Below are 27,849 nucleotides of genomic sequence, written 5' to 3'. Positions count from 1 at the left end.
ATGCATCGAATTTTATTCATACCATTCTAGCTCGCTCAGAATAACTAAAACCGATCAAAATAATGTTAATTAATTATGCTGCGTTTTCGGAGGTATTCAATTTCGTAAATTTCACCATAGGGTGTGCCTCTTTTTGAAGAAAATGTGATTTCCCTTTCCACAGGTACAGATTGCTTGTGCAGTAAAGTATTTCGATGCGACACCTTGATCCAATGTCAACCGAACTTTTTAGAATTCTTCAGGTGGCTGAATTCGAGATTATCAGCATTTTATTTTTCCATGCACAGTGTGGGAATATCGGGATTCTCCACGTGGGCGAACTATTTTTTTCACGTGACTCCAATCGATAGATTTCCATTTTGGTTACAAAAAACACGTAATTACGTAATTTACTGTAAACTACACACTTGAAAGAAGAAATGTACCTTATTTGGCAAATTTTCGTTAACATGGAAAAATTTTAGGCAGTTGATGTAAGTTTTGCACTGATTTAATTGTTTTGTTTAAAAAGTGTAATAATTTCATGTACGCTCTTTAATGTCACAATATAATAACGCTGATATCGTAGCCGGTATTTATTCGTTTTTCTGTCTTCTATAAGCATGTGGTAGAATCCAACGCAAAATATTAAATACGAACCAAATAGCCTTGATGAGATGATGGTTTGCTTGTCTAATTAACATACATGTTAAATTTTCACAGTTTGTCATCGCAGATTGTTTTGAAGCGGAAAAGTTATCTTCTCGAAATAACATTGTACGCGATTGTATGATTAATAGGCATTCCTGTAAAACAATTAAAAAGGATTATTTTTTGAAAGCAGAATATTGTTTTTATGATTCAAAACCAGAGGAATTACATGCTCCCCAATGTAAAAATAACTTAGGAAAATTATCGTAATCATAAGCTTCATTTGTTGCAGACTATTCCTACTACCAACTTTTTTTACACGCACTAGTCCACAAAACGAATATAACCCAATAAAATACATTCAGACATTGCCAAAAATAACTTATACTTCACATCATCGATGTATCACGTTTTCACTAATGGCTACGTAAGCCAACCGTCTACTTTGCCGGTTAATTCATGCTTTTCATTCATAAATATTAATTCATGACCGTATGCTCCAAACAGGTAAAGGTCACTTAATTCGAAGTGAATTTAATCTAGTTTGGCCGAGAAGCCGAGAAAAAAACGAACAATTTCTTGAATTTGTTAAAGCAACTGCAGGAAGCATTAAACATAATGTTTCACAGCAATTTTTCGCACTTCCAACGAACTTTTGCTAATATTCCAATAAATTCAGAAAAATAGTTTGGATTAAGTATGCAACACTTTCTGGCTGACTGCAGAAATGACTAAAGTTGCAGGGGCGGACATGGCGTAGTGGGTAAGTCGATTGCCTTGTACGCAGATCACCTGCGTACGGTTTCCAATTCCTACACAGAGGTTTAAAAATACTCTATCGTGAAAAGAAAGGCGAATAACCTTAACGTTAAAACCTCTATTATAAAAAATAAATTGTTATAACGGATTATGAGCAGAGGAATTGACAGACGTGTGCTAGATTGTCTATCCCTTGCAAGAGTTTACCCAACAGACTTAACCAATTTAAAAGTCAATCTGAATTTGCGATAGTAAATACACCTTACTGCATACGGCCATCCGTGGTTTATTTTATGCAACGTAGCTGCAAGCTAACGCGTCTCGGCTCTTCGCGGTTCAGGGCAGCGGCACTGCGTCTGGTCTCGAATAAATATAACGCCATCAATCTTACCTATATGTAGATATGATCGGGCACTCACTTGGCGCTATTTTAAGCTACTTTGCAGACTATTGACACCATGCCCCGACGACGAAGCGGAAGTGGTTCTTGTAAGCATAGTCATACAGCAATCAGCATCCGCACTGTATCACCCATCGTGTCACGTTCTGATGGTAGATGAGTGTTTCCTCCCTGATACCTGTAACTTGCTGGCTGTATGAACTTTCAGTACAGTGCACACTTTCGAGATCTTAAGAAAACTTACCCAAGCAGACAAGAAGCGAGAAGGGGTCTCCGACCTGCCGCCCTCACATACCTACTTGAGATGCGGCGGGTATCAGCAACGTTTCGTTTCCTGTGTGTGTGTGCCAAAGTGGCATGTACATTGCATTATTCCCTAGGCGGAAAATCGTTCTTTTGGACGCTCTGCTGAACTCTCTAGGCACGTTCTAAACCGCATCGTTGTGCACAACTGGATGTTAGAAGCTGCTTGCGAGAAGATTATGGTCCATTCTGCGCAGAAAATATAAAATTAGCAAATCTGCAATATTTTGAAGACTGAATCACTTACAATCCGAGCACAGGTGTTTCTCCTAAATATAATTTAGTATTTTATTATACTTTCATAAAAAACGTAGTTACACCTTTAGGTTGGGATGGTAAACCGGAGTTCCGTCCGAAATCAGTCAGAATTCTGAATCAAATTCCAAATTATTTAACTACGAAAGACCTACTAATCTAAGTATCGTTCCGAAGAGAATTTGCCATATTTTCGTTTGAACCCATCGGAAAAAGATTTCCCGAAAGCGACGGAACCGAAAATACAATAAAGCACGAATCACAAATTGGTTTTGTTTTTTTTTCGTCGAAACTGGGACAGACAATGATTTCAGGCAAAGTAATCCACTATTTCGCTCAACCTCAACTAAGTTTAGCAATAGAACCGGTTACTACCAGACCGGTTGCGCATTCTTCCAGTTCATTGCGGGGGAGGTCCATAAGGTTCCGGTTAAATAACAGCTGGTTCGAACCGTAAGTAACAGAGGAAGCAATACCAAGAAAAATGGGCTGCCCTGCTATGGTGCGATAAATTTTGCCCACATAAATTTCCTGCCTTGACGGGAAAAGCGAAGAAGCGACAAAAAATCGAATCGGAAAAGAAATAAAATAACCAAAATGTGGCAGTTCTACGTGCGAAGAATGTGAAAAATAGTTTATTAAATTCACAGTGCTGCTGCCGCTGGCAAAGGGTGGTCGTTCGGGCTCGGGATCAAAGGAAATTGAAATAAAGTTTTTACATATAAACTGGGAAAAAGTCGCGGACGCTGGAGTGGTGCATTTCTGGATGCAAAATGATTTGTTTGAAGTATGACGTGGGTAGTGGGACATTATGCACTGATAGTTTTTTTTTTCAATCTTTTCCATATTCATAGAATCTTGTGGAAATATTTCTTATACTTATACTTTTATGTAGTTTTAGCATATCTAACAGGCATTCCCTCTCTTTTTCACTTTCAGATTTCAATGCCTCAAATCAGCCATCGAATAATTAACCTCCTAAGGCTGCAAACGAATAGACGCCGAAATTGAACGGCCCCTCCACCTTCGGCTGTACCGTGTCGGTGGTACAACGCCCACTGGCAAGCCTGATTTGCCCAACGAAACATTCCTACGGATTCGGTATTCCGTAGGAAGAATGATCAAATCCTACAAACTGTACCTGACACTACTGATCAGTTCGGTGTTCATTATCCTGTGTCAAAATCAGATCTCAATAGCAAACTTCGTGAGCACTCCATCGGCGGCAACGGTTGGCAGCCATGGGCTCGGAGCTGCCGATCAAGCTTCCGCCGTAGCAGCCGTAGCCGTAGAAGCTCTGATCGATCTGTCGGTCGATGATCAAGTACCGGCCATCGTGGATAAGATCCGATCGCGAAGTCTTACGTTCAATGATGTCCAGCCGGTGCCGGGAACGAAATCGACCGATCGTACGACTACTACCTTAGGCACAAGTAGTAGTAGTAGTAGTAGCAGTAGTAGTAGCACTATCAGTACCACTGTGAGTACTAGCACTTCAACGAGTACAACCACGTCCACCACCACCGTAGCGCCTGCAACGAGTGATGGCTCGGAACGGCACGAACAACCATCTAGTAGTAATGGTGTAAGTATTGTAAAACCAAGTGACAAGACGATCCACATTGTTTCTGATATCTGTTCCTTGTTTTAGTCACCTCTCAGATTTCGATAATTATTAAATCTTTCGGTCCCACAACGCATTAGACCTTGTCCGTGACCAAAACTTATCTGTCTAGTCCTCTCGACTCGTTTGTAAGGGTATACATTTCTTATCCCCCAAATGGAGATAAAACTGAAACGATATTTCGACTTCCACCCAATTGGTTCCGTCCGAGGACTCAAAACGGAAGAAAAAATTATGAAACGATTCGTTCACTTCCATCAGTGATATCGCGTGCCAGCCGAACACAGAGAGCAACCCAACCATTCCGCCCGATGCACTGCTGTATTTAGCGAGAAGCGAGCGTTATCACTTCACTTCCGTCTTTCCAGCTCGTTTATTCTCACAAATCGTTGATTTCTACCAGTCTAGTAGTATACCTACAACACTTGAGTTAAAGTTTATCAGTTTTTTTTTTCCTGTACTCTGCCGTTGTATGACTGAAAGCTGCGACGGTACGAGCAAAGTGTTTTTCACTTTTTTTTTCTTCTCGTTCCATCCTGGTATCATAAAGGTTCGAGATTTATGCAGGATTTATGAGCTGTGATGTCAACCTCGCTTGTTTCGTCTATGTTCATTGTAGAATCCGTTGCCTCCTACGCTACCAGAAAGCGTCTTTGGGTAGGTTTATGAAGAAAGCGAAACATTCTAGTCTACTTAACACATTCTTAATGATAAAAAGTCATCGTGTAATGTAATGGTACATTTTCATATCCTAGCAGGATATATTCGGTATTAAAGTGCTTTTTTGATGAAAATCACTAAAATTAGAATTCATCGGGGTTGCGGTAATTACGCTAATTACAAAAATTATAGGTCGTGATAAACGAGTATTTATGGCAGTTTTTCGAATCTTTATATATGAACCTAGTAAACGAGTGGAGTTATTGCATCCTAGTCAAACAATTACACCGGATGTTAAGTGGAATAGGAAAAAGGCTCCTTCATTGGTCAAAATAAGTGATACCAGGGAGGTGAACGTAAGGGGAAGCACGTTCCTTCTCCTTCTCATTCAGCCTGAAGCTGTCTAGTTAACAAAACAGTTTGTATTTATCAATTGAATGTTTTCGAGATTGTTGGATTAATTTGGATTATCAGGAAATGTTCTACAATTACGGATTTTTTCCTGGTAGATCTGGCAGCACGGATTTTTTCCTGGTAGATCTACAACTACAAATTGAACTCAGTTCACCTCACATTGCATTGAAAACACCGAAAAAGGTTCTCAAGTAGACACCGTTTATACCGACCTGAAAGCGGCATTCGCTTATGTCGATCATTCACTGCTGCTAGCAAAGATTGAGCAACTGGAAGCGTCACCAATTTTCATTGAATGGCTCAAATCATATCTTAGAAATCGGTCCCTCTTCGTGAAATTAGGAATCAGTGAGTCATATAACTTTATCAATCATTCGGAAGTGCCACAAGGGAGCAATATTGGGCCTTTGTTGTTCGTTCTATTTTTTAATGATGTCTGCTTTGTTATCCCGTAAACTTATCTACGCTGACAGGCTAAAAACTTTACTTGAATGTCAGTTCCCAGTGCTTATACCGTTAACCGGGGTGACATTGATCACTTTTCGAAGTAATCATTACGTATTTTTAGACGAAACACATTTTTTCAAGTTTAATATTTTTAAACCATGTACTGAAGTATGGAGAACAAGATTGGTTGGTTTTACCTAAAATTGTCCGCTTACAGCTATTTTTTCCAAAAATGATTTCAAGTTGAAGTACGTTTTCATATTCCGGGGTGACTTTGATAACCTGCATGTTCACCCACATTAAGTTATTGATGTCAATATTATTCATTCAAATGTTTGTTTAAATTAATTCTGGAAAGATACTCATTGTTGAATAGATGTTAATTGGCATTATACAAAGTATTTCAATGTACTGTAAAATTCAAGTAACCAAACTTCGTATAATTTGTGTCCAATTAGAATAAAAGATTCTGCAAACCTTTAAAACAGCTAAAATTGTTTTATTTCAGTGCTTTATAAATGTACAAAAAGTTATCCATTTGAACACGTCGGAATATTGAATAATAAAAAATGTTGCGAATTTTAGCTTAAAATAATTTGAAATTTGCCAACTAGTTTCACAAAAAAAGTATTTAAAATAAACAAACTCTTAAAACTAAATTTGGCACATCCCAATCTAAAGGAAAATAAAAACCCGCTTGTAATATATTACTCTTGCTCAAATCTGAGATTTATTTGTTTTATAAAAAATAGACACTTTACGAAGCTTCGTAAAATTAAGGTAAAGTCAAATTTCGGTTTTTCGTAGCTTTTGTACCCAAAACCGAACAATATACTCAAAAAGTATAACAAATCAGTATTTTATAAGTTTAGAGTTAAAATCATCTCTAATTAAAATGATTCGGTAGACTATTCTGGTTTAATAAGCGAACTACGAAAAAAGTTTCGAGTGATCAAAGTCACCCCGATGATCAAAGTCACCCCGGTTTACGGTACTGCTCTAATTCCTACTGCTATAATTAGGGCATAACCTAGTATACTTAAAACTAGCAAGATAGAGCTTAGAAATAGGATACAAAGTGAAGTGTTATTGGTTGGTGAACTCATCTCTTATATTTTAGATAATCTGCTATTAATTCGCGTTATGCCAACTATAAGCACTATAAGAACTGACATACAAGTAAAGTTTTCAATATGTGTAGGAAATAAAACTGTCGTTTTGAAATGCCATTAGGAAGTAACAACTTGCCACTAGCCGGCGCTACGATCGGTCAGCAAACGCGATAAGGGTGTAGCGTGCAAACTTGGATACAATAATTATCCATCAATGCGAACCTGTATGCGATGGTGACATTCAACGTATTTTCATTTCAATGTTTACACAGGTTTTTCAGAAAAGTTTGTTTTAGCTTGTATGTCTGTTCTCTGTGCTATAAGCGATTGAAACATACAGTGTTGCTAGTGAAGTTTATATGAAGCAGGATTACTAAAAGTAGGTAGTACGACTGAAATTATTGAACTTAAGTCTAAATCTTCAATCTATTGTAGAAATTTCATAATTTACATTCTACCACAAAATAATTATTTCATTTGGAGTCTCGTTGTCTCCGCAACAAGTATCCCTGAGAAACAGCTAAAATATTTTCTGCCCATGATTTGATAATTTTTTCGCCACTCTCACCGCATGTCGGGAAATGCAATTCAAAAATTTTTAAATCCATTTTCCAAACCGTGCATCAGATATATTTTACCTACAATGCGTGTACCTCCCCCATTAACCATCTGTCTGGAGCCGACTATGCTGTTTAGAAGAGGGTATAAACATTTTATACATTTGTTGCATTCTAATTGGATTCTTTCAGTGTTATACTTAAAAGTGAGGTTTTCATCGTAAATCAAACCCAAGTATTTAACTTGATCCTACCACGTTAAATTCGAACCATTCAATTCAATAATATGGTTATTTTTTGGTTCAAGAGAAGAAGCTCTTGGCCTATGCGGAAACACAATCAATTGTGTTTTTGCCGCATTAGTGGAAATTTTCCATTTTTTTCAGGTAATAATTGAAAATATTCAAGCTTCGTTGCAGTCGACTGCAGATAATACGAAGACTTCTGCCTGTAGCTGAGATGCTAGTACCATAACAGAAAGAACAGTGATTTTTTACAGCCTGCGGATAGATTAGGAAGATCAAAGGTAAAACTATTGTATAGGATTGGTGCGACGCTTGACCCTTGAGGGACGCCTGCTTTAATGGGTAGCTTATTAGATTTACAATTTTGGTAAGATATCTGTAGGGTACGATTAGTAAGATAATTTTTAATTATCCTCATTATGTAAATTGGAAAATTGAAATCCCACATTTTGGCAATTAATCCTGTCACACTGTCAAAAGCTTTTTCGATGTCTGCAACTCCAGTTGAATAGCCCTCTGAAATCTATGACTTTATCATGTTAGTTACTCTCACAAGTTGATGAGTAGTTGAATGTCCAATACGAAATCCAAACTTCTCGGGAAGCAAAATAGAATTCTCAATGATATGTGACACCATTCTAGTAAGGATGATTTTTTCAGAAAATTAGAAGAATAAACTAATTGATCGATAACTAGATGCTTCTGCTGGATTTTTACCTGGCTTCAGAACACGAATAACCTTGGCATTTTTCCATCTTTCAGGAAAGTATGCTAATTCAAAACAACATTTGTTGAATATTTTAACAAAATTTCTGGTGATTTCAGGAAGGTGTTTAAGAGCAATGTTAAAAATTTCACCATTTTCCGGAACAACATCGCGGTGTGGTTGCTGCTTCGACGCCATCTTCGATTGAACTGACAGTACCCGAGCGAAAAGAAACATGCCACCCATTTCTAGGGAGTTCAGAGGGCAATTCTCATTTTCTCATTTTTTATTGAACACCCGTCAGTTTACTATAAAAATGCGGTTGTATGTGATTCAGGATTCCACAAATCTCTTCATTCATGGATGTGTCGATGAATAGAGTTGAATTAGAAGCATAGAGGAAATGGACACGTTTGGGATAGAAGAATTGATATTTTGTGCAACATAATCGAAGAATATGAGAGCTCCCAAAATCGATTTTAATTTTTAGCCACCACTTCTAGACTCGTATTGGTCGAATGCATGTTACCCAAAGTAATGCGCAAAGAACAATACTGGATTCGCTCCAGTTTGATGAAGTGTATGTTCGTAGTGGAGCGAAAACAGATATCTCATCTTATTTTAAATTAGTGCTTATGGTTACTACTCAAAGCAATTAAAACAGAGCATCCTGCGCCTCTGAACGATCTGCAGGTGTTACAATAGCAGGAAATAATGCTTCCAACCCCCGGAGGAATTTGGAATTTTTATTTTAACAGTGAGCCGATATATTTCATTTCGCGAAACAAACACTTCTGCTTTATTGATGGTCTGGAATATAATCAGCACGCTATATCTTATATGGTGAAATTGTAGGGTGTAAACATTGGCCATAGTGGTTTGGAACACGACATTTGGCTTCTACTGTGCAGACAAAGCGATACACGGATTGATTTATTTGCTGGTTGCAATTGAGCAGTTTTTAGCTTTTATTGTAGGCAAAATGAAAAGGTAGAAGATGCAGTTCAAAATTCTCGTTTAAAATTATTACATCAAAAATATTTTCAATTTATATAAGTTTATCTCATATTGAATCCAAGAAAACCTTTTCTAATCGTATATTTTATGCAGGTTTCAATAACAAACAATGTAGGAGCCGTTTTTGATATGCGGTGAGAATATGTAGGACCCGAAAACAATATAGACACAGAAAGAAATAAGAAGACGCAAATTAAACAACTGCGAGTACAGTGGGCAACCGATTACTGCTGCTGATGGATGAACTGAACTTAACGTGCTATAAAAATACAAAAATACAAAAAGGTTATCCATTTTTATTACCTGTTAATTAAGATCAGTCTACCTTCTCATCTCGCACAGATTAGAAACTAAAAATCGTTCCGCTATAGACACACGACAAAAACGACTCCAGACGAATTGTGTTGCTATTGATTTTTGGAAATGTCCTGTAAGACCAGCTACTCGGGAAGTGAAATAATTACTAAATGTGCAGATTGTGCTCAATCCGGGAGAAGTTAACGCCCTGCACATGCACCATATCAAACATTAAGAAACATTCACGGAACAACGTGCAGCACACCAACGAAATCTGCCACGTTAACAACATCATCCCCGTATGCATAGGCAAGGGCTCTAGAGAGATGTGCTTACACGAATTATCTCCACACGCCTCTGACATCGTGATTAACAAATTTATGTCAAGATACGGAGAAGTGGCTTTCATAAGAGCTGTAACTTCGCATTTTCTCGGATATCCCTAACTTTGTTTTTGTGGTGAGAATGCTTCCGTACAAACCAACTTTTTCATACGTAACCATTTTATGCGGATCAACCAAAAATGGTACGTTTCATCAGACAATTCTGGTTATACAACCATGCGCGAATTCTACAAAAAGACACTGCACCACGGAAAACTTTGTGCCACAGCAGCTAAGAAAAGCTTACCTACTACAACCGTAAACAGCACACTGTTATCTTATGCCAAACCACAAACGGCTACAAAACCAATATCTACGGATCTGACAGGAATAATTATTCACTCAACAACAATCACGCCCAGTGTCTCCAAGCCAACAGCCGGCACTACCAGCAAAAAAGCAAACGTAGAAGAGGACGGATGCGTTTGTCCGTGCGCTCGCATTTCTGTTTGACGCTCTATTGCTTTCTTCGAAAATACTTTAAATTGGCTTCTCACTATTTTGTAGTTTATTCCGTCGTTTAAAGCAATAAAACTCGTTTTTTAAACTTGTACACAAAGTAGGCAACTCCCTTATGAACGTTTGTTTTAACAAGTGTCAACTATCAAATAAAGTTTTCATTTTTATACGCTTTCATCATATAACAATTTATTATTAATTATTTTTGATCTTCTATGAATACCGGACGTACTCGCCAATCTTTCGGGTAAGATCGCGGGCCCCCAAATACCATCCGGGCCCCAGGGCAATTGCCCTGGCTGCCTCCCCCTCTCATCGGGCCTGTTAATAGTTGCTTGGGGCCTTTCATAAATTACGTAAAGCAAAAATTGCTCAAAATTGACTCCGCCTCTCCCATGCAACAAATTGTGACAAATTTCTCTATCCCCCTCCCCTATTACCTAGCAAAGCCATTGAAAAAAATCATTAGTAAAACCATGTTACGTAACGTTCTAGCCTCCCCCATGTGTCACAATATGTCATACCCCTCCCCCTCCTTCGAAGCGTGACGTAATTTATGAATTGCGTTGTAAATTCGTCAATGTCATTTACGTAAAAGTAGCAGAGAAGAGAGCTAAGACATGCGCCCTGGAGACGACCCAAGTAGCTAATTCGTGAAACATGCATTTTTCGCATGGTGATTTATCGACAATCACCATGCGAAAAATGCATGTTTTTCGGATAACAATTTTAGCAAAAAGTTGTTTAAAATCAGTGAAAATTCATGCTGGTGCAGTTCTTCAGAAGTAATGTTGATAGAAACTGAATCAAAATCCCCCTTAATATCCATGAAAGCTGATGCCATCTGCTTTTTGCTAGCATAAGCCATTTGAATTTTTGTTGAGAGCAACGCAAGACAATCGTTCGTCCCTTTGCCTTTGCGAAAGCCAAATTGTGTATCTGATAGTAAGCCATTTGATTCGACCCAATTCGTCTTCACGTTAATTTCAAGATAAGAAACTAAAATTGAGTGTTTTATTGTATGTAAAGGGGGACAATTTGAAATTTTTAGACTGGGAAAGCACTTTGTATTTTTTTAATAGCTGCAAGGACATTTTTAGATTGGAATAAAGCTAGGGAGACGCAAATGCTGTATTCAAAATGGGACAGTTTGGAAAAGGTAAAAATTTCTACGCCCCGTATGGTTCAATTTCGATAGAACTACATACTTTTCAGTGATTGAGCGAGACAATGTTTTTCCACCATCTGTCTTGAGTAAATAATGTCAATGTTGCAAGTTCGTTTGGTAATCGTTTCTCTTTCATCTATCGTCAACTGTGACATCAGCATGCAAATAAAACTGAAACGGTTCGAGCCCCCTGGACGAAAAACATAAAACACATACTTAACATTTGCGAAGCGGGTAAACAATGCACATATTTTGCATAGCAATTTCCCAACCGATCGACAGCCGGCAGGAATAATTTCCATTCCTCGCCTCGTTATACCGGAGACCTTTTCCACGCTATGGAATGGGTAGAAGGCACGGTGTAATGATAATAGATGACATTAGGGTGGCTCTTATAAATCCGAATACTGTTCTAGCAGACCGTGTAAATACTTCCACAAGCTGAACTATACACATATATGTGGCGGCGGTGGTCTCCTTCGATCCGAAGTGCTGTTCGCAATTCAAAGCACAAGGTTACGCCCGATTCACGTCGAAATAAATATCCTGCCTACCGTCGGCGCATTGCATTACCCTGCCTGTTACTGGCAGCCGGATAATCTGACCTCTCGGGCTCCACGGGGCTTTAGGCATACCACACAATGGCATTAGGATAACTGTCGGTATTTGCTTCCTTTATAAATGGATGTGATTGCAGCGTGGCTGAGTGGCTGTGTCATTAGTATTTTTTCGATGAGGCCGGAAAATATGTAGTCACCCTATACAGCATATATATATACCTTGCTGTATTGAAGTCCAACCCCGTAGAAACTCCAAATCCAAGAGCGTCCTGTTTTGTGTATCCACGGTTGGAGCGCGCCAGGATGCGGTTATCTAGGGTGCAGAGGATTTTACATTGGCATCGACAATACACAGTAGGCGTGTGATTTGTATTGATGAGAGCACTCTCGTAAGCGTATAGCGTGTAACCGCTTCCTACTCATACCGAGCTCAGCTCGCCAGTAGCATTCCACCATGCCGATGCGGACACAGGAAAAGTGGTAAAATTTATCCCTCTCCTGTGGAATCCATGATGAAGTGCTTACCGACGAAGGAAACCATCTGACGCACATTTACCCGGAAACCGTAATAAATCTGTCGGATTCGTACGGTGAGCCTTTCCCTGTAAACCTGCGATAGCGAGTCCTTGAAGTTAAATTTTATACGCAATGTTGACATTAACACTGATATTAAGTTGACGTGTGAATTAACTTTACACCTGGTGATAGTACGTACCATATTACCTGATATGTTATTCAAATCAATGTCATATCGTGAAAATATACTAACACAATGTGCCATATCAAATAAATAGATGAATGACAGAAATGTCAATTTGAAATGGTGAATTTTATCATCATTCCCGCATATTTGGTGATCATTTCTGTACGATCGCCTTAAATGTTCAATATTGTTTTAAAAACATCCTGAAAATCGTTTAAAAATTATCACATTAACGTGATATAGCTGTAAGACAATTTTCACTAAATTCTAAAAAATTGATTTGCGCTTTTAAGGGTTAAAAAATTATTCCCTGAAGTTTCTTGTTATCATTTATGAAACGATAAACCAACGCTACGGGCAATCATATTGACCAATCCACTCGTGGTAGGCGCCATTTACCGAATAGGTTGTTAAGTAACGTTACCATTGAAAAATGCCAATTTTCTCAATCAAATTTTAGGGCATATTATAAAGGGGAATGTGATTGCAATACTACTGATGATTACTATAATCTCACAATATATACAATTACTTTAATGTTTTTGTTGTAATCTGGCAACAAAAACGCAAAAATAAACATACCATACCATAAACCGTTTCGATCGTTTGGTGTAATGTGCCAACCGATAACCATTTTTAGAATAGTACACGCAAAACTTTATGTATACATCGATAGCATACTTTTCCATCTGCCTCTCGTTTCTTCTCCTGTAAATTTTATGCATCGGACATATTCGGTCTATCCACTCATTGAATGCTTATTAGAAGTATATGCTAGAAAATGCATAAAAATCACAAGAGAATAAAAGAGACGGGAATAGAAAGTATACTAATCGTGCTTATTTTAATTTCTCAGTGTATAGTTATGGTTTTCGAGTGGTACTAGGTTATGGTCAAAATAAAATGAGTGTGTGTAACAAACTACTTTATCGACATCGTCAAATTCGGCCGATGTAAAATGAACTTTATAAGTGTTTGTTTTTTTCTGATTCACCCAAATTAAAGTTCAATTCAAACTTCACTCCACTCCCTCCTCATGAGTTCGGATTACGTGGTACTGCCACTGCCGCTTGAACCAATTGAGCTATTTCTGCAATCTTTTGAAACGTATTTTATTTTGTTCTTCGCAATAATCTAAGCACACGCGGCTTTAGGAACAGGGTAAATCTACATGCTATGTACCAATCTATTGACGAATGACGATTACGAATGGCCATGATTTAAAGAGCAGAATAATAACGGACCATCTCGCATCTTCATCTTTCTTTAATTGGCTTAGGACGATGTTCAGGAGCCTTTCGGTGATAATGAGCCGGGGTATTTGATACATGATACCTTAATATATAATTTATAAACCGTCAAATCTGGTTGGTTAGGTGAATCGAGAATCTAGATAATGCATCCGTTATTCGAATTGTACCTCTCCTTGTCCTGACAGGTGTAGTAGCTTCCGGTAGATATGTGCTTACGATGCTAAAAAGACTCCTATATACGAAAAATGTAGTACATTCAAATTGATTGACTTGAGGAACCTCGGGTATAAGGGGAAATAATTTGAAATTCTTGAAATGCGAGGGCTTTAATACATGGGTTTTATCCCTTCTACAGAAATCCATCCTAAATTTGTGAAGCTCCTCTATACTAACAGAACTTCATAAACGTCACTATCGGAAAATTACCTCGGCATTCGAAAGGCAAACAGATGAACAGCAGCATTTCATTGATGCTAATCGTCGACAAGTTTTCAGTGATGATCTTACTTGGCTTCGGTTCACACGGTAAAGAGGGATAAGTCTGTTTTTACCAGAAGATATGTTGGTAGACTTGAGTGATTCGTAGTTATGCTGCCTTAGCTCGACTCCTGCCAGCAGAAGACAAAAGATTAGCTCGTAAGATTTTAAGCTTGTTTCTAATGACCCTGCCACTTCTAGTTTTCTGATCTGTACATTTCACATTCTTGCTCTCACTTGAGTATTATGGCTCTAATTTTTTATAACTTTCCCTACTTAGTAATCTTATTAGCTAGAATTGAATGTGGTCAAAAAGTCAATCTTAGTTTCGGTTCCAATAATTCTCATCAGCTAATCAGAACTCTTTTTTTTGCGGAACATCACGCAGGGTTTGATCAGAAATACAAATAGAGTTTTTGTTTTTGGAGCTAGCATCAATCGGATTTTATATGCGTCATTTTTTTCTTTTTCTCTAGGTCTTTCGCACAGGGTTTTCCATTCTGTACAGTTTCATAAAAAACTGACATGTGGCGTTCTGAATGCTTTAGATACAAAACGTGGTTTGAGCAGCCATGAAGGAAGGAACTGGGTGGACTATATTCTTACCTTTAGAACACTGCCGGAGAAGAAATTCCTCTCAATTTTTTTCGCCAACGGAGATCACATCACTTCTCCATAATCCAACTTGAATCATCGAATTAAGTTATCGAGCGTACGGTACCAGATTGTGATATACCTCGAAAGTGCTATTCTCCATGTACATGAAAATATTGACATTCATGCCATTACTTTCAACATAGTATTTCATGTTGTTAAGGGATTCAAAACTCTACGATGGAACAATCAATACTGCACTATATTCATTTTGGAATTGTAGATTGAAAACATCTGTGCCGACGATCTACATTTTATCTTGCAATAAACAACGAATGGATGGTCAAACACTACACTTTTTGAAGTCGATCATCACGGTTTGACAATGACACAAAGTGAACTCATCATATTCAGCAAACGGCATCTCTAACCATAGAATGGTCACAGTAAGAATAACTGGACTTTGTATAAGATGTCTATCACCGCTATTGTTCGGTTTTTTCTCTCTTTATTTGCGTTGAGCGTATATCTAGAGAAAGGTCGACTAGAACTAGAAAGTGTTCTGTATTAATAACACTATGAGTAAAAATTTCTGAAGTGGCCGCCCAGTTTTTTACAAAGTGGTGAATTTTGCAAAACATGTTTTAATTTTATTGTTCAGGTACCTGTAAACAATGAATGTTTTTATTAATTGAAAATTTATACACCTTTTTATTGTAATATTTTTTACAGCCAAAGTTTAATTTCGAATTGCTCCAAACTTCACTGGTGGTTTAACAAATGATTAGTCTAGAAATTTTCGAAAAAATGTGTAACAAATGTTAACTATTTCTGCTATCTTTTAAGCAATTTTTCAAGCAAATCCAGTTTTAATCTGCTTCTTCACGCGATATTCATACCGTTTAAGTTGTAAAATGTTGCATTTCTTATCAGATTTAAATTCTAAAAAAAAAATTGAGCAAACATAAGGTTTTTAAAATATTTAATTTTTTGTGTTACCCAGCATGCCAAAAACAGCGCGCGGGCGAAACCGTCGCTGGTCATCACGGTACACTTGGACCAACATTGCACTAGCGAACCTGCCGTACCCTCTGCGATACGATTTGACAAGTATAAAAGTTGACATTGATGAGATGAGTTGGAGACCAGTTGTTGCATTTTGCAACATTCACCACCTTCACCACTTTGTGAAAAATGGGGTGGGGGGCACTTCAGAAATTTTTACTCTACACACCTAGAAAAAATCGTGTAAATTTATGTCTCCTGACCCTGACATATACGAGCATCAAAAATGACTTACTTTTAAGTTTGATTTTACATGACGTTGAATTTCATAAATCACGTAATTTTAGTCCACATATAGCGTTTGTTCTGAATGGCAGTAAGTATAATTTTATGTCATTGTGCATTGTAATGTATATGTTTCATGTAAAATTAAACGGAGCTCGGTTATATTTCGTCATTTCGTGAATTACGGCTTGTTAAATTCTGTCATTCTTGCAATTACGTCAACGATAAAATTCTTATTTTTTGGTGTGTATATTATACTATAGCAGATTTAAAGAGGAGTACTTTTTCTAATTTTGTATTTATTATTCTAATTATCCGCTAAGCCGGTTTCAAAGTGTAACAATTTTATGTATTTTGGAAAATTTATTTTGAAATGTTCATCTTAATGTCGGTCCGCTTTTTGGTCTACATGCATTCAATTAGCCTAACTTTATCATTTCACCTTCTTGGTCTCCCTTCATCCTTCTTGGTTGACTCGTCGTACTCAATTACCGCTATGTACATTAGGGTGGCACGAGGATGTATGAAAAAAATTGAATGCCGCAGAACCAAGTTAGAAAAATTCGTAATTCTTCAACGAACTCCTACGCTAAATCTGAATCAAATCTGTTGGAGCATGTTTTAGCACAAATGATTCTAAGTTTGCATGGACTTTACTATGAGAAAATAATACATTTTCATTAAATTCATAACTATGCCGTCTGGTGCCCCTGAAAAATAAATTGTACACACCTAGAAAAAATAGTGTAAATTTACGTCTCCTGACCCTGACATATACGAGCATCAAAAATGACTTAGTTTTACGTTTGATTTTAATTTTACATGACGTTTAATTTCGTAAATCATGTAATTTTACTCCACATACAGCGTTCATTCTGAATGATAGGAAGTGTAATTTTATGTTATTGCGCATGTAAAGTATATGTTTCATGTAAAATTAAATAGAACACGATAATGTTCCGTCATTTCGTAAATTACGGTTTGTTGAATTGTGTCATGTTTGCAATTACGTCAACGATAAAATTCAGATTTTTTTGGTGTGTATGCTACATTCTATAGATTCAGTCAAGTAGAACAACTTCTTCTAAAGACAGTTCATAGCTATGACAACTGGTTCATGAGTTATTGCAAAATTAAACTTTCGTTGCTCTGAAAGTTATAAAAATAGTGCTGTCTCTGGCTACCCGGCGAGTTGAACCTTCAATCAAGTGAACCTTGACGTATTTGTTGTGGTCACTAGTTATGCCGTTGATGTATAGCGGAAATACAGTCCAGATGGTATCATCAGAAACATGGGATCAAAAGGACTTGGGATCGAATTGTAACAGAATTATTTTTATGTATTTTTTGTGCAATAATATACGTTGAGCAAATTAAAATTGAAACGAGACTGAAGCGGGAAAGATTCTTGAAGTTGAGTTGAAGTCAGTTGAAGCTCAACTGATGTTCATTATATTCCTTTGGAGCTGGAACTAGAACTGCTATGGATTGCTCGGTGAACTGAAGGTAGGTCAATTGAGTAGGCTGGGCGATGTCGGTCACTACACGCCAGCAAGAATGTCTCTGGCCATGAAGCACGTTTCGATTTTAACCAAAACTTCAAATCATCTAGGGATTAAGATAACGTTAGAACATAACTTACCTAAAATATACAATAAACGATGTTCACAACACAGCGTTTCGCCGCAAGTTAAATAACACGTCAGGAATAACGGTTATGATCTCCCTTATTACTTTATTTGAAACTAACAATTCTATATAATAACGTTCCCGTTTTACATGCAGCAAAAAAAAATAAGAACCGAACTCATGTCCTTCAGATTGTCTATTTATGATGCTCGCATCTGAACTATAAAACCGCCTATGTTGATAGCTGATATCAGCCAGAGTATCCAGATAAATTCAATTTTCATCAACGATGTAGACACTTAAGCATTGTATAAAGAATAACTTTTGAACCAGAAAACGTAGCCTATTACACACTTCGGGGAAGTTGTGCACGGTACTCGTATCTACCGAAATAAGCATAGCATATATTTTTAGAGTACATAGGAACGTGTCTACGAAATATTAAATAATGTGGATCGTTTATCCATGTTGAATCACATACAAACTTTAAACCATTTGTGCTAAAATAACCTATCAAATCAACATTTTGCATGGTGGAATGAGGCCGCATAGCGATTAGTTTTAGATCGGTTCCACTGAATTCTAAAATTTATGCCACCCTAATGTACATATGAAGATTGTCCTGTGCGAATTCTGTTAGCGTACTTCTATCTGGCGGATTGCGTTGTGCGGATGCAGGTACAAAACGTAAAACAAAATATCGGTAACCATAAAATGTATTGTTAGCTTTAGAATTGCCATTTCGATATACATCATTCTAGAAACCATGGGTAAAAACGCGATATGCAGAAATTCATCATCATAATGATATGATACATTATCATTTTTATCTAATGTAACTCTCCAAACGAAAAGTTTATTGAATAGAAGCTTGCATAGAAACGCCGTTTCGACTTGGTTGCATAATGTATTTAATTTTATTTAATTGTAGGGATCTTACAGTCTAATAAAGTCTAGGAGCCCCGACTGGTCATAAGACGGGCCTGATATTCAATGAATATTCATCCTATACCTCTACATTTCCGCCATCTACTCGTTAATCCTATTGCGAAAATACGGTCATTGTAAAGGTGTTAAAGAACTCATATAAACCGGAAGCCGCCATGTTGGATTGTGAATTGGCTTCAGACATCAATTTCCATCGTCTACTCGACAGCCACATTCCGAAAATACCCCTATTGTTGAGCTTATAGAAAAATTATCTAAACCAAAGGTCGCCATTTTGGTTTTCAAATTCGTTTTCGGCGTCGATTTCCGTCATGTACTCGTCAACTCAATTCCGAAAATACCAATATTGCTGAGGTTATAGAGAATTAATCTGAACTGCAAGTCATTTCCGTTATGTACTCATAAACCCCATTCCGAAACTACTCAGCTTTTATTGGTAATAGTTAACTAAGAATATGTTAAATTGTACTTCATAAGTACTCAAATTTACTCGAATATTATGTAAAAAATAGAGCTCGTAAATAAAGGTTTCAGTGTATCATATTCTTCTTCGCTCTTGTTTCCCTTTCATTCTTGTTTACTCCATTAAGCACTATTTACACCTATCCGATCCAGCGTTGCCAACTTTATTTTCAAAAAAACTGGAACCTCTCTTTAAAAAAGACTGGAAAAAACTGGATGCCCGAAAAACCAAATTTATCCTTGCAAAAGGGAATGTAGTTTAGGGATGCGAAGTATTTTAAAATAAAATGGATCTATTTTTAATAAAACAGGATTCTCAAATATGAAGACAAACATTCAATATGAAAACGTTCAGCTATTAGACAAAATAAGAAAACAATTCTCATATAGCAGCGAATTTCTAGTTTAAGATAGTATAAAAGCGATCGCTACTATTTAAATATAACTTTTAGATCATTTCACATTACAAGTTTTAAGAAATTTGAAATGTTAAACGAAAAAATTGGTACCTTCAAACTAACGCACTATGCCATGTGTAATTACTACTAAAAAAACAATCTTCATTTTAATTAACAATATCTGCTAATCTTGCACTCCATAGCATATCAATTTCTAATGTGTATTGAAATACGACAGGGTGCAGCAAAATATGGTTACTGAAAAACAATTTCCCTTGTTCCCTAGAGAGGTTGTACTCTTCACAATTTCATTTATTTTATTTTATTATTTATTACTAGTTTATATAGTAAACTACTACTGTAAATTACAGCTGAGCCTACAGAACAGTATATGGACATAAAAGATATAACCAACCTATTTCAGCAAAAACCATGCAGTGTCATAGGTGGAAGAATTTGGTCATAGGGAATAACACTCACTCGTCGTCACATTCTTTCAAATTAGCGGGTTATTTATTGACCACTTGGAACTAACCCGGTTTGTCTTTTCGGGATAGATTTTCTTCAACATGAACCAAACATCGTAGTTTAATGCAGTTTTTTTTATGTTGTTATACGTTAAATTCAAATTGTTATCCTGAGGAAGCGCATTTCTTAGAATTCGCTAATAAAAGATACAATTTTACGAAATTCTCCAGTTTTCCATTATTTAGATTATTCAATAACAAGCCATAAGACCGCAATTGTGTGAATGTTTTTAACGAATTTTTTTGCACTCTAATATATCAAAATTTTCAAAAAGCTGGATCTTACCCTTCTTTTCCAAAAATTGCGTAAAACGGCTACATTTCGATTAATTTCCGCAATCATCACTAATAAGTGTCGTTTTGCAGATCTATGAGTAGAAACAGTTGTGCAAACGCCAGAGGATGAACTGGAAGGGCGATATTCTCTTTCGAATTTTTTTTTCAACCGTGTTCCTCGTATTTCGCGACAACATTATATACAATATGTAAAAAGAATATCTGCTCGACTGAGTATAATCGTTTGACAGTCTTTCCTTTGTTGAATTGCTTCTGAGTCACATTTGTGTATTTGTAACGTTACAAGAAACTAAATATTGAACAACCCTATGGCGTATTTTATCTGCCCTAATTCACAGTAAATTTTATTTTCAAGATTTTATAAGGTCAAAAAACAAAGTCAGTGCACCAAACTTACATGAAAAAAACTTAGTTGGTGAACGAAATAAAAAAATTGAGTCACCCTAAGAAACAGTTAATTTTATTTCATATATTTTCCTATGTCAATCAGGAGCGGAACCAGAAAAAAAATTCGGAGGGGGTCCAATATTTCGACTTTAAAATGTTCATTGTACAATATGTAATACCCTCATTTAATTAAAATCAGTTTTGGTAATCGAATCTGGTTTGCAAAGATTTTGAACTTAGAATCAATTTAAAAAAGAAACTTTTTAAAAATTATCAAGATGTTAAAAATTTTCGGGGGGGGGGGAGGTCCGGACCCCCAAGACCCTGGATCCGCCACTGATGTCAATAATATATTAAACTTACCAAAACTACTTGAAACCACCTTTTTCGATCCATTAGAAAGTGGTGATTGTGGTCTACAATCTCTTCTATACCGCGCCACACTGTGGTATGCGGTGTGTCCTGTTCTCATTTCATATTAATTTGATTTCTTAATAAAACACATGAAGGTGAAACTAGAAATACATCTGGTTTGGCATTTCAAATCTTTATTTTGAGTTATTCACAGGTTCAGAGGTAATATACATCGCTTTGTTTGAGCTTCAACAAATTCCTCAGTCGCGTTAGGGAACAACACTTTATATGCGACCGTTTGTGTTCATTTTGGTGTTGTCCCCTAACGCAGTGTTCGCAGCGGTTGCGAAAAAAATTTCCTAAAAACTCGAAAATCTAAGTATACAGTATTGTTCTGTGACTATCGATGATCAAATTTCTAGAACAAATAGATGCTCTAAAGTTCGAGACAGAGCAGGTTTTTTGATAAATACAACTGTAGGTTGGAAAATCAATTTTTTGCGCTGTTGTCCCCTAACGCGACATTTTCACCTCTCAAAAAGAAAGGACAACCTAGAGAACAACGAACTCATAACATTATCGTTGTGTTAGTACTTTTAAAGTATTCAATTAAGTTTTTTGAGCGTACATCGTAGGATTTTTCAAACGACGAGCTGTTAACAGTTGCAAGATGCGTGCAAACGTTGTCCCCTAACGCTGGAATGTGTCATTAGAAATTGATATGCTATGGAGTGCAAGATTAGCAGATATTGTTAATTAAAATGAAGATTGTTTTTTTAGTCTGTTAATTACACATGGCATAGTGCGTTAGTTTGAAGGTACCAATTTTTTCGTTTAACATTTCAAATTTCTTAAAACTTGTAATGTGAAATGATCTAAAAGTTATATTTAAATAGTAGCGATCGCTTTTATACTATCTTAAACTAGAAATTCGCTGCTATATGAGAATTGTTTTCTTATTTTGTCTAATAGCTGAACGTTTTCATATTGAATGTTTGTCTTCATATTTGAGCATCCTGTTTTATTAAAAATAGATCCATTTTATTTTAAAATACTTTGCATCCCTAAACTACATTCCCTTTTGCAAGGATAAATTTGGTTATTCGGGCATCCAGTTTTTTCCAGTCTTTTTTAAAGAGAGGTTCAGGTTTTTTTGAAAATAAAGTTGGTAACGCTGATTGTAATGCAAATAGTGAGGAAATAATTTTGGCGCACACCTCTGGGAAAAAAACTGGATAAAACTGGACAATATTTAAAAAAACTGGACGATTTACACATTTGTCTGTTTGACTGGATCGAGTAAAAAAAACTGGAAGAATCCAGTTTAAACTGGAAGGTTGACATCGCTGATCCGATCCGTTTCAGTGCCGGTTTAGTACCGTGCACGGACACCAATATTCTCTTATACGATTTAAATGTGAGCACTCACACTTGTCTGGCACGGCACCATTCCGGACAAGTGTAAATACTTACATTTGGATTGTATGAAAGAATATTGGCTGCCGTGCACAGTACTGAACCGTCACGTTAGTAAAACCGAAACGTTTGTGGAACACATACAAAAATAGTTCTTTAGTAAAAGTTATGATACATTGGAATAAATAAAATAAAACTGAACACGCAGCATTTGACAGTTCATCTCCATCGGTGGGTGCGTAACGCAGGGTTTGCATGATTAACTTGAAAATATATCCGACCAGCTTGCTAGTTTGTATTTATCGAAGCAATAGGGTACTTTTTGTCATGTTTCTATTATTACCCTATTAATTTGAAGCCGTTGATTTGAGCGGTGTCTGCGCATTGGTCAAATAGAATAGCGACAATTGAGTTAAGATATATGCCGTTTATAAATTTTTCCGATACGTTAAAGATACGTAATAGAACTTTTTTCCACTTTTTCGTACACAAATAAACAAAAAATATTATTTTATAAAATGGAATTATAACGACAACACCTTCCATTGAACTATCTTGATCCCTATCCTTTTGCAGGGATAACAGTCAAAAATGCTCACCCATGCGGCTAAATTCACTGTCATGGAAGACGGATAGTGTCAAATGAGGACGTATTTACATATTTTAGAAAATCAATTAAAAATCATACTGAAGTTTTAAAGGTTGAAAATATATACTGTTGTATTTAGAAAGACAAACTCTATCGGTTTATGAAATAAAAAGAGAATTTTATTCTTCATTTAATGACCTAATTAGGGCACTCTATTCGAGTTTTCTTTGCGCTCAAATACAATCATTTCACTTTTTTCAGGGTATTTGTGTTATTTTATTGATTCTTAACAAGGAAACAAATATGTTGATGTAAATTTATACGCATTCAATCGATTTTCGGCCGAGTAACAGTGAGGCATCCTCCCTACAATGGTGAAAATGGGCGCTTTGCCCTATGTACAACAAACATCAACAGGGATGTGTGGAATATAATTTGGGCATACCATTGCAGAACTTGACCATCTATTTCTATAGATTTCGCAGGGCTGCGAATCGATTCTAAATGTGTTCTTAGTGCACTGGCAGATTGCAGTGTTTGTGCTACGATCCTACTATCCATTTCCTGCCACAAACACACTGCGAGTGGCTTATGGAGCAATATTCGCTTATTGTGAAAAAAATCCAAAACGTGAAACGTAATTCTATACCACCTGATACCTTCGAGACTTAAATTGTAGCCCTGAGTATATGCGCCCTTTATTTGCATCCGCTTCTTCAAAGCTGGTGCAACTGATTAAATCCCTTTTCCATTCCTTTTTACTATTATTTATTCATTAACGATGTCCCTTTTGCCCGTCCCTAATGGCTATTCAACCGTGGTATCCCATTTTTTTTCTCCCGACTAATTGCAATTTCCCCCAATCGCCACGAACCCTTTATTATCGATTTCCGCACGTATATACTATACCTATCGTAAACCATCATTCAATCTTATCATTCGTGCATTTCCAGATTCCTTTCAAATTCCCCGTGGACACCCGGCTGCTGCCCCCGCTGTACATCATCACGCCCACATATCGCCGGCCGGAGCAACTGGCGGAAATCACCCGGCTCGGCTACACCCTCAAGCACGTCCCGAATCTGTTCTGGCTGATTGTGGAGGACGCTGAAAGCCGGACCGATGCCGTGACAAGACTGCTGAAGCAAATCAACGTGCCATTCATTCATCTCACAGGTAGGTCCAGCACATGCCACCCGATAAAGCGTAAAAGGTTGACGGCCGAATGTGCGTGTTATTTTGCGTACACCGTTGCACGTTATCACTTCTAAAATCGACCTTCCAACGGAGACCTTCTTTACCAAGTTTTTGGTGCTGTTCGATGGAAGGATAAGAAATCGAAACGAATCTTATTACCGCATCCTTTGAATTATGTGTTTCTGGGAATGGCTTTGAACATTTTCGTGGAAAACTTCTTACCGCACCTCAACGATTTCCATCTCGGAAGCAATACCATTCGGACCAGCCAGTTACCATGTACTTTGTCTTGGCAGAGTTAATCTTCCTTATAGGCGGTTTTCAGGATGGTTTTGCCTCAATGTTATTACACTCGAGTTTGTGGTCCTTCTTGTGGATATGGTATATGCGGCTATTCAACCAATCTGAATTCATTTCTTTTTCCATCAAGAACATCCCGATCACGCAGCAGATCTATTTCTTTGTCCTACTATTTAGGGTTTCCTTCCAGCTGACAGCCAGGCCTGCACTCTATGTTAACAGATTCTCGTCCCGACCATTGACCACAAATGGTTCCGGCATGCTCCTCATTGTTTTGTACCTATTCGTTTTATCAGCGTTTCTCAAACTGGCGCTTCACGCACAACATCATTCCCTGACATGTAGCCGCTACAAGCATTCCGCTTCTAGCCTGTTTTTCCTCGTCTGTCGCAGTCAACGTCGAACCAGTCATTTTACTAATGGGGTACACTTACTAAACGCCTCTTGGACCTGCAGCCATGCTGTGTTCAGGTTGTCCTTAGTTCTTCGATACGATCATCGAGCTTCTGAACGTATTCCTCGGCCCTCAGCCGACAGTCACTGCATGTCCAGTCGCTTAATAGCAACTCGGAATTTTTATTGACCTGTACTACGCCATCAAACTTCCATCTCCACAGCGCAGAACGGCTTTCCGTTAACCACTTCTTTCAGCATATATCTTTATTTATATTTTTCGAAATTGTTCGTTCAAGATACCCTTACCAGGGCTGCGATACTTGGTATCGTGATGGGGCTGACCTGTTGGATATAGCTAACGATGCACCAGATTTCTCCCTCAGCCAGCCGTACCGCAGCCGATGATGTTTCTTGTCGTTCCTAACATTGAGAACAGGGGTGACATTGCGCATCTCGAAACGAAAGGTTTTTTGTATACAAGCTTGTATGAAAAAGTCGATTCGAATTGGTTGCATAATGTGGCCCCAGGGTTTCCTTGGCAGTATACGAAAAAAAAAATCTCACTGGAGTTGTTTACCCGGGCTTCACTAAGATTACTCGCACTCTGGTACCGCGGGGCAATAGGGGATAGAAGCTCTATATCAGAGTTGAAAAATTATATAGTGGGGCTTCATGTGCAATCAAAAACTATATTTTTAAACACATACCAAAAGTTTGTGATTCAACTAAAATGCTGAGTTATCTGTATTTGTTTTTGTTGTGGCAGATGTATTTTCTTGTAAGATATTCCGTACAACGCAATTTGATTACAGTATTGAAACTTGGAAGCCAGATTGGTTGGTAAAGCTGTATTATTGTGTAGCATAAGGACAAACTACGTCGCCATTCACCTCTGATACAGAACTATCCCTTACCTTCTCGCGGTATCTATAGGTAGCGGTATCAGTACGAGTGGCTTTTTGCTGTTTTGGTTTTGATCCGGGGCTGGGTCTGCTTCTGGCTTCAACCGCTAACACTTCATGCATTTTGACAGCGATTTCGGTTGGAGCCTGGCTCAGTATCGCTTCAAGCAGGAGCTGCATTACTTTAAATCTGTGTATCGCATCCTGACAGGGAAGAGGAACAATCGACGCGCCCGTTGGACTGTTAATGTATCCGTCATACAAAGCAGAGCTTTCGGTACAATTAATGCTCATTTTGGGCCGCTCAAAATTATTTCATATTATCTTCACAAATAAAACCGGCTTTTCTGTTAAAGCTACGGTTGGTTTACTACCCTCGTTAAACTTTTTCGAGACTATTTCATTCTCTTCTTTGGCTAGTTTTCCTTCTGCAAAAATATTTGAAAAAAATTGACTGAGTATGCTTAAAGATATTTTCTCGCTATTGAACGTGAAGTTCAAGCTTAACGAAAACTAAAAATCTGGAAATTATCGTTGAAGTGTAAATAGTAAGCAACACTCCCGATGGTCGACTGTTCAGAGTTTAAGTTGATCGTTTAAAATTATCAGGAATTGATCGCGAGCGACTTTCCTACATATTGCTATGCTCATATTGTCTACCAAGCCATACATCCCGATTTTTTTCCTTTTCCTACTAAAACTTTCCCGTGATGCTCGTAGAGATGCAAAGGGTAGTCTCGGACTCTATCAACAGCGAGTGTCGAACTAACATTCCTTTCCCTCCTCAGTTGAACAGCATTGGCAACGGCCGGCGTCATTATTGACCATTTTAATAAAATTTTGGGTTAATGAAACACGCACAGTGAGAATGATTTGGTCCTTTATGCATTTTCACTCAATCGGTCAATCACGAAGTGCTACTACGGGTAGTCTACCTAAGCTAAGCGAAGTACTGAAACTCGGAAGCCGGATTGTTGTAACTAAACGGTGAGGTTGGAGCATAAACCGAAAATTGGCAGTCAAACGCATAGCGTGTGATGATCGAACTCAAACTACTGCAAAAACATGCATATAATGCAATTCCTTCCTTTCGTCCGTCCTATCCGTCCTTCCTATCCACCCTTCCTATCCGTCTTTCCTATCCGTCTTTCCTATCCGTCCTTCCTATCCGTCCTTCCTATCCGTCCTTCCTATCCGTCCTTCCTATCTGTCCTTCCTATCCGTCCTTCCTATCCGTCCTTCCTATCCGTTCTTCCAATCCGTCCTTCCTATCCCTCCTTCCTATCCGTCTTTCCTATCCGTCCTTCCTATCCGTCCTTGCTATCCGTCTTTCCTATCCGTCCTTCCTATCCGTACTTTCCGTCCCTTCCGACCCTCCGTCCTTCCACACACTTCAAATGTGTTCTGAAATGATATTGCATAGTAGACAACTGAGCCCAAGTACCTAATCGTAATTATTTCCGATTCCAAAAACCTCGAGTGTATCCCTGATACTCGGACACATCTATCAAACCATTATCGCCTTGATTAATCATGTCACTTTGTCCGAGAACCATGGGTGGTCAAAGGCGGCGACAAAGAATTTGGGACCACCTTGTAGGCATGATCGCTCTGTAGTTCCAACAATTCAGCTTATCACCGTTACAGATAACAGACGTTTAGGCTAGAACAAAATTTCTTCAAAAACCTGTGTAAACTTTCAAATTGATAAACGTTGGAAATCCGTGTTTCACT

The 27,849-nt window shown here is 37.6% G+C and overlaps 1 protein-coding gene across 2 annotated transcripts in view; it reads left to right on the top strand.

Moving 5' to 3' along the window:
* LOC131685058 (galactosylgalactosylxylosylprotein 3-beta-glucuronosyltransferase P) overlaps nt 1-27,849 on the top strand; it is a 162,228-nt gene that overhangs the window by 127,949 nt on the left and 6,430 nt on the right. For both annotated transcript variants that reach the window (XM_058968459.1, XM_058968458.1), the window contains exons 3-4: nt 3,287-3,932; nt 24,274-24,496. In XM_058968459.1, coding sequence (XP_058824442.1) covers nt 3,465-3,932; nt 24,274-24,496 — 691 coding nt within the window. In that variant the 5' untranslated portion in view covers nt 3,287-3,464. The remainder of the gene's footprint in view (nt 1-3,286; nt 3,933-24,273; nt 24,497-27,849) is intronic.

This window comes from Topomyia yanbarensis, chromosome 2 (genome assembly GCF_030247195.1).
Source record: "Topomyia yanbarensis strain Yona2022 chromosome 2, ASM3024719v1, whole genome shotgun sequence".
Lineage (NCBI taxonomy): Eukaryota > Metazoa > Arthropoda > Insecta > Diptera > Culicidae > Topomyia > Topomyia yanbarensis.
Note: the sequence above shows the minus strand (reverse complement) of the source record. Positions and strands in the feature narration are given on the sequence as shown.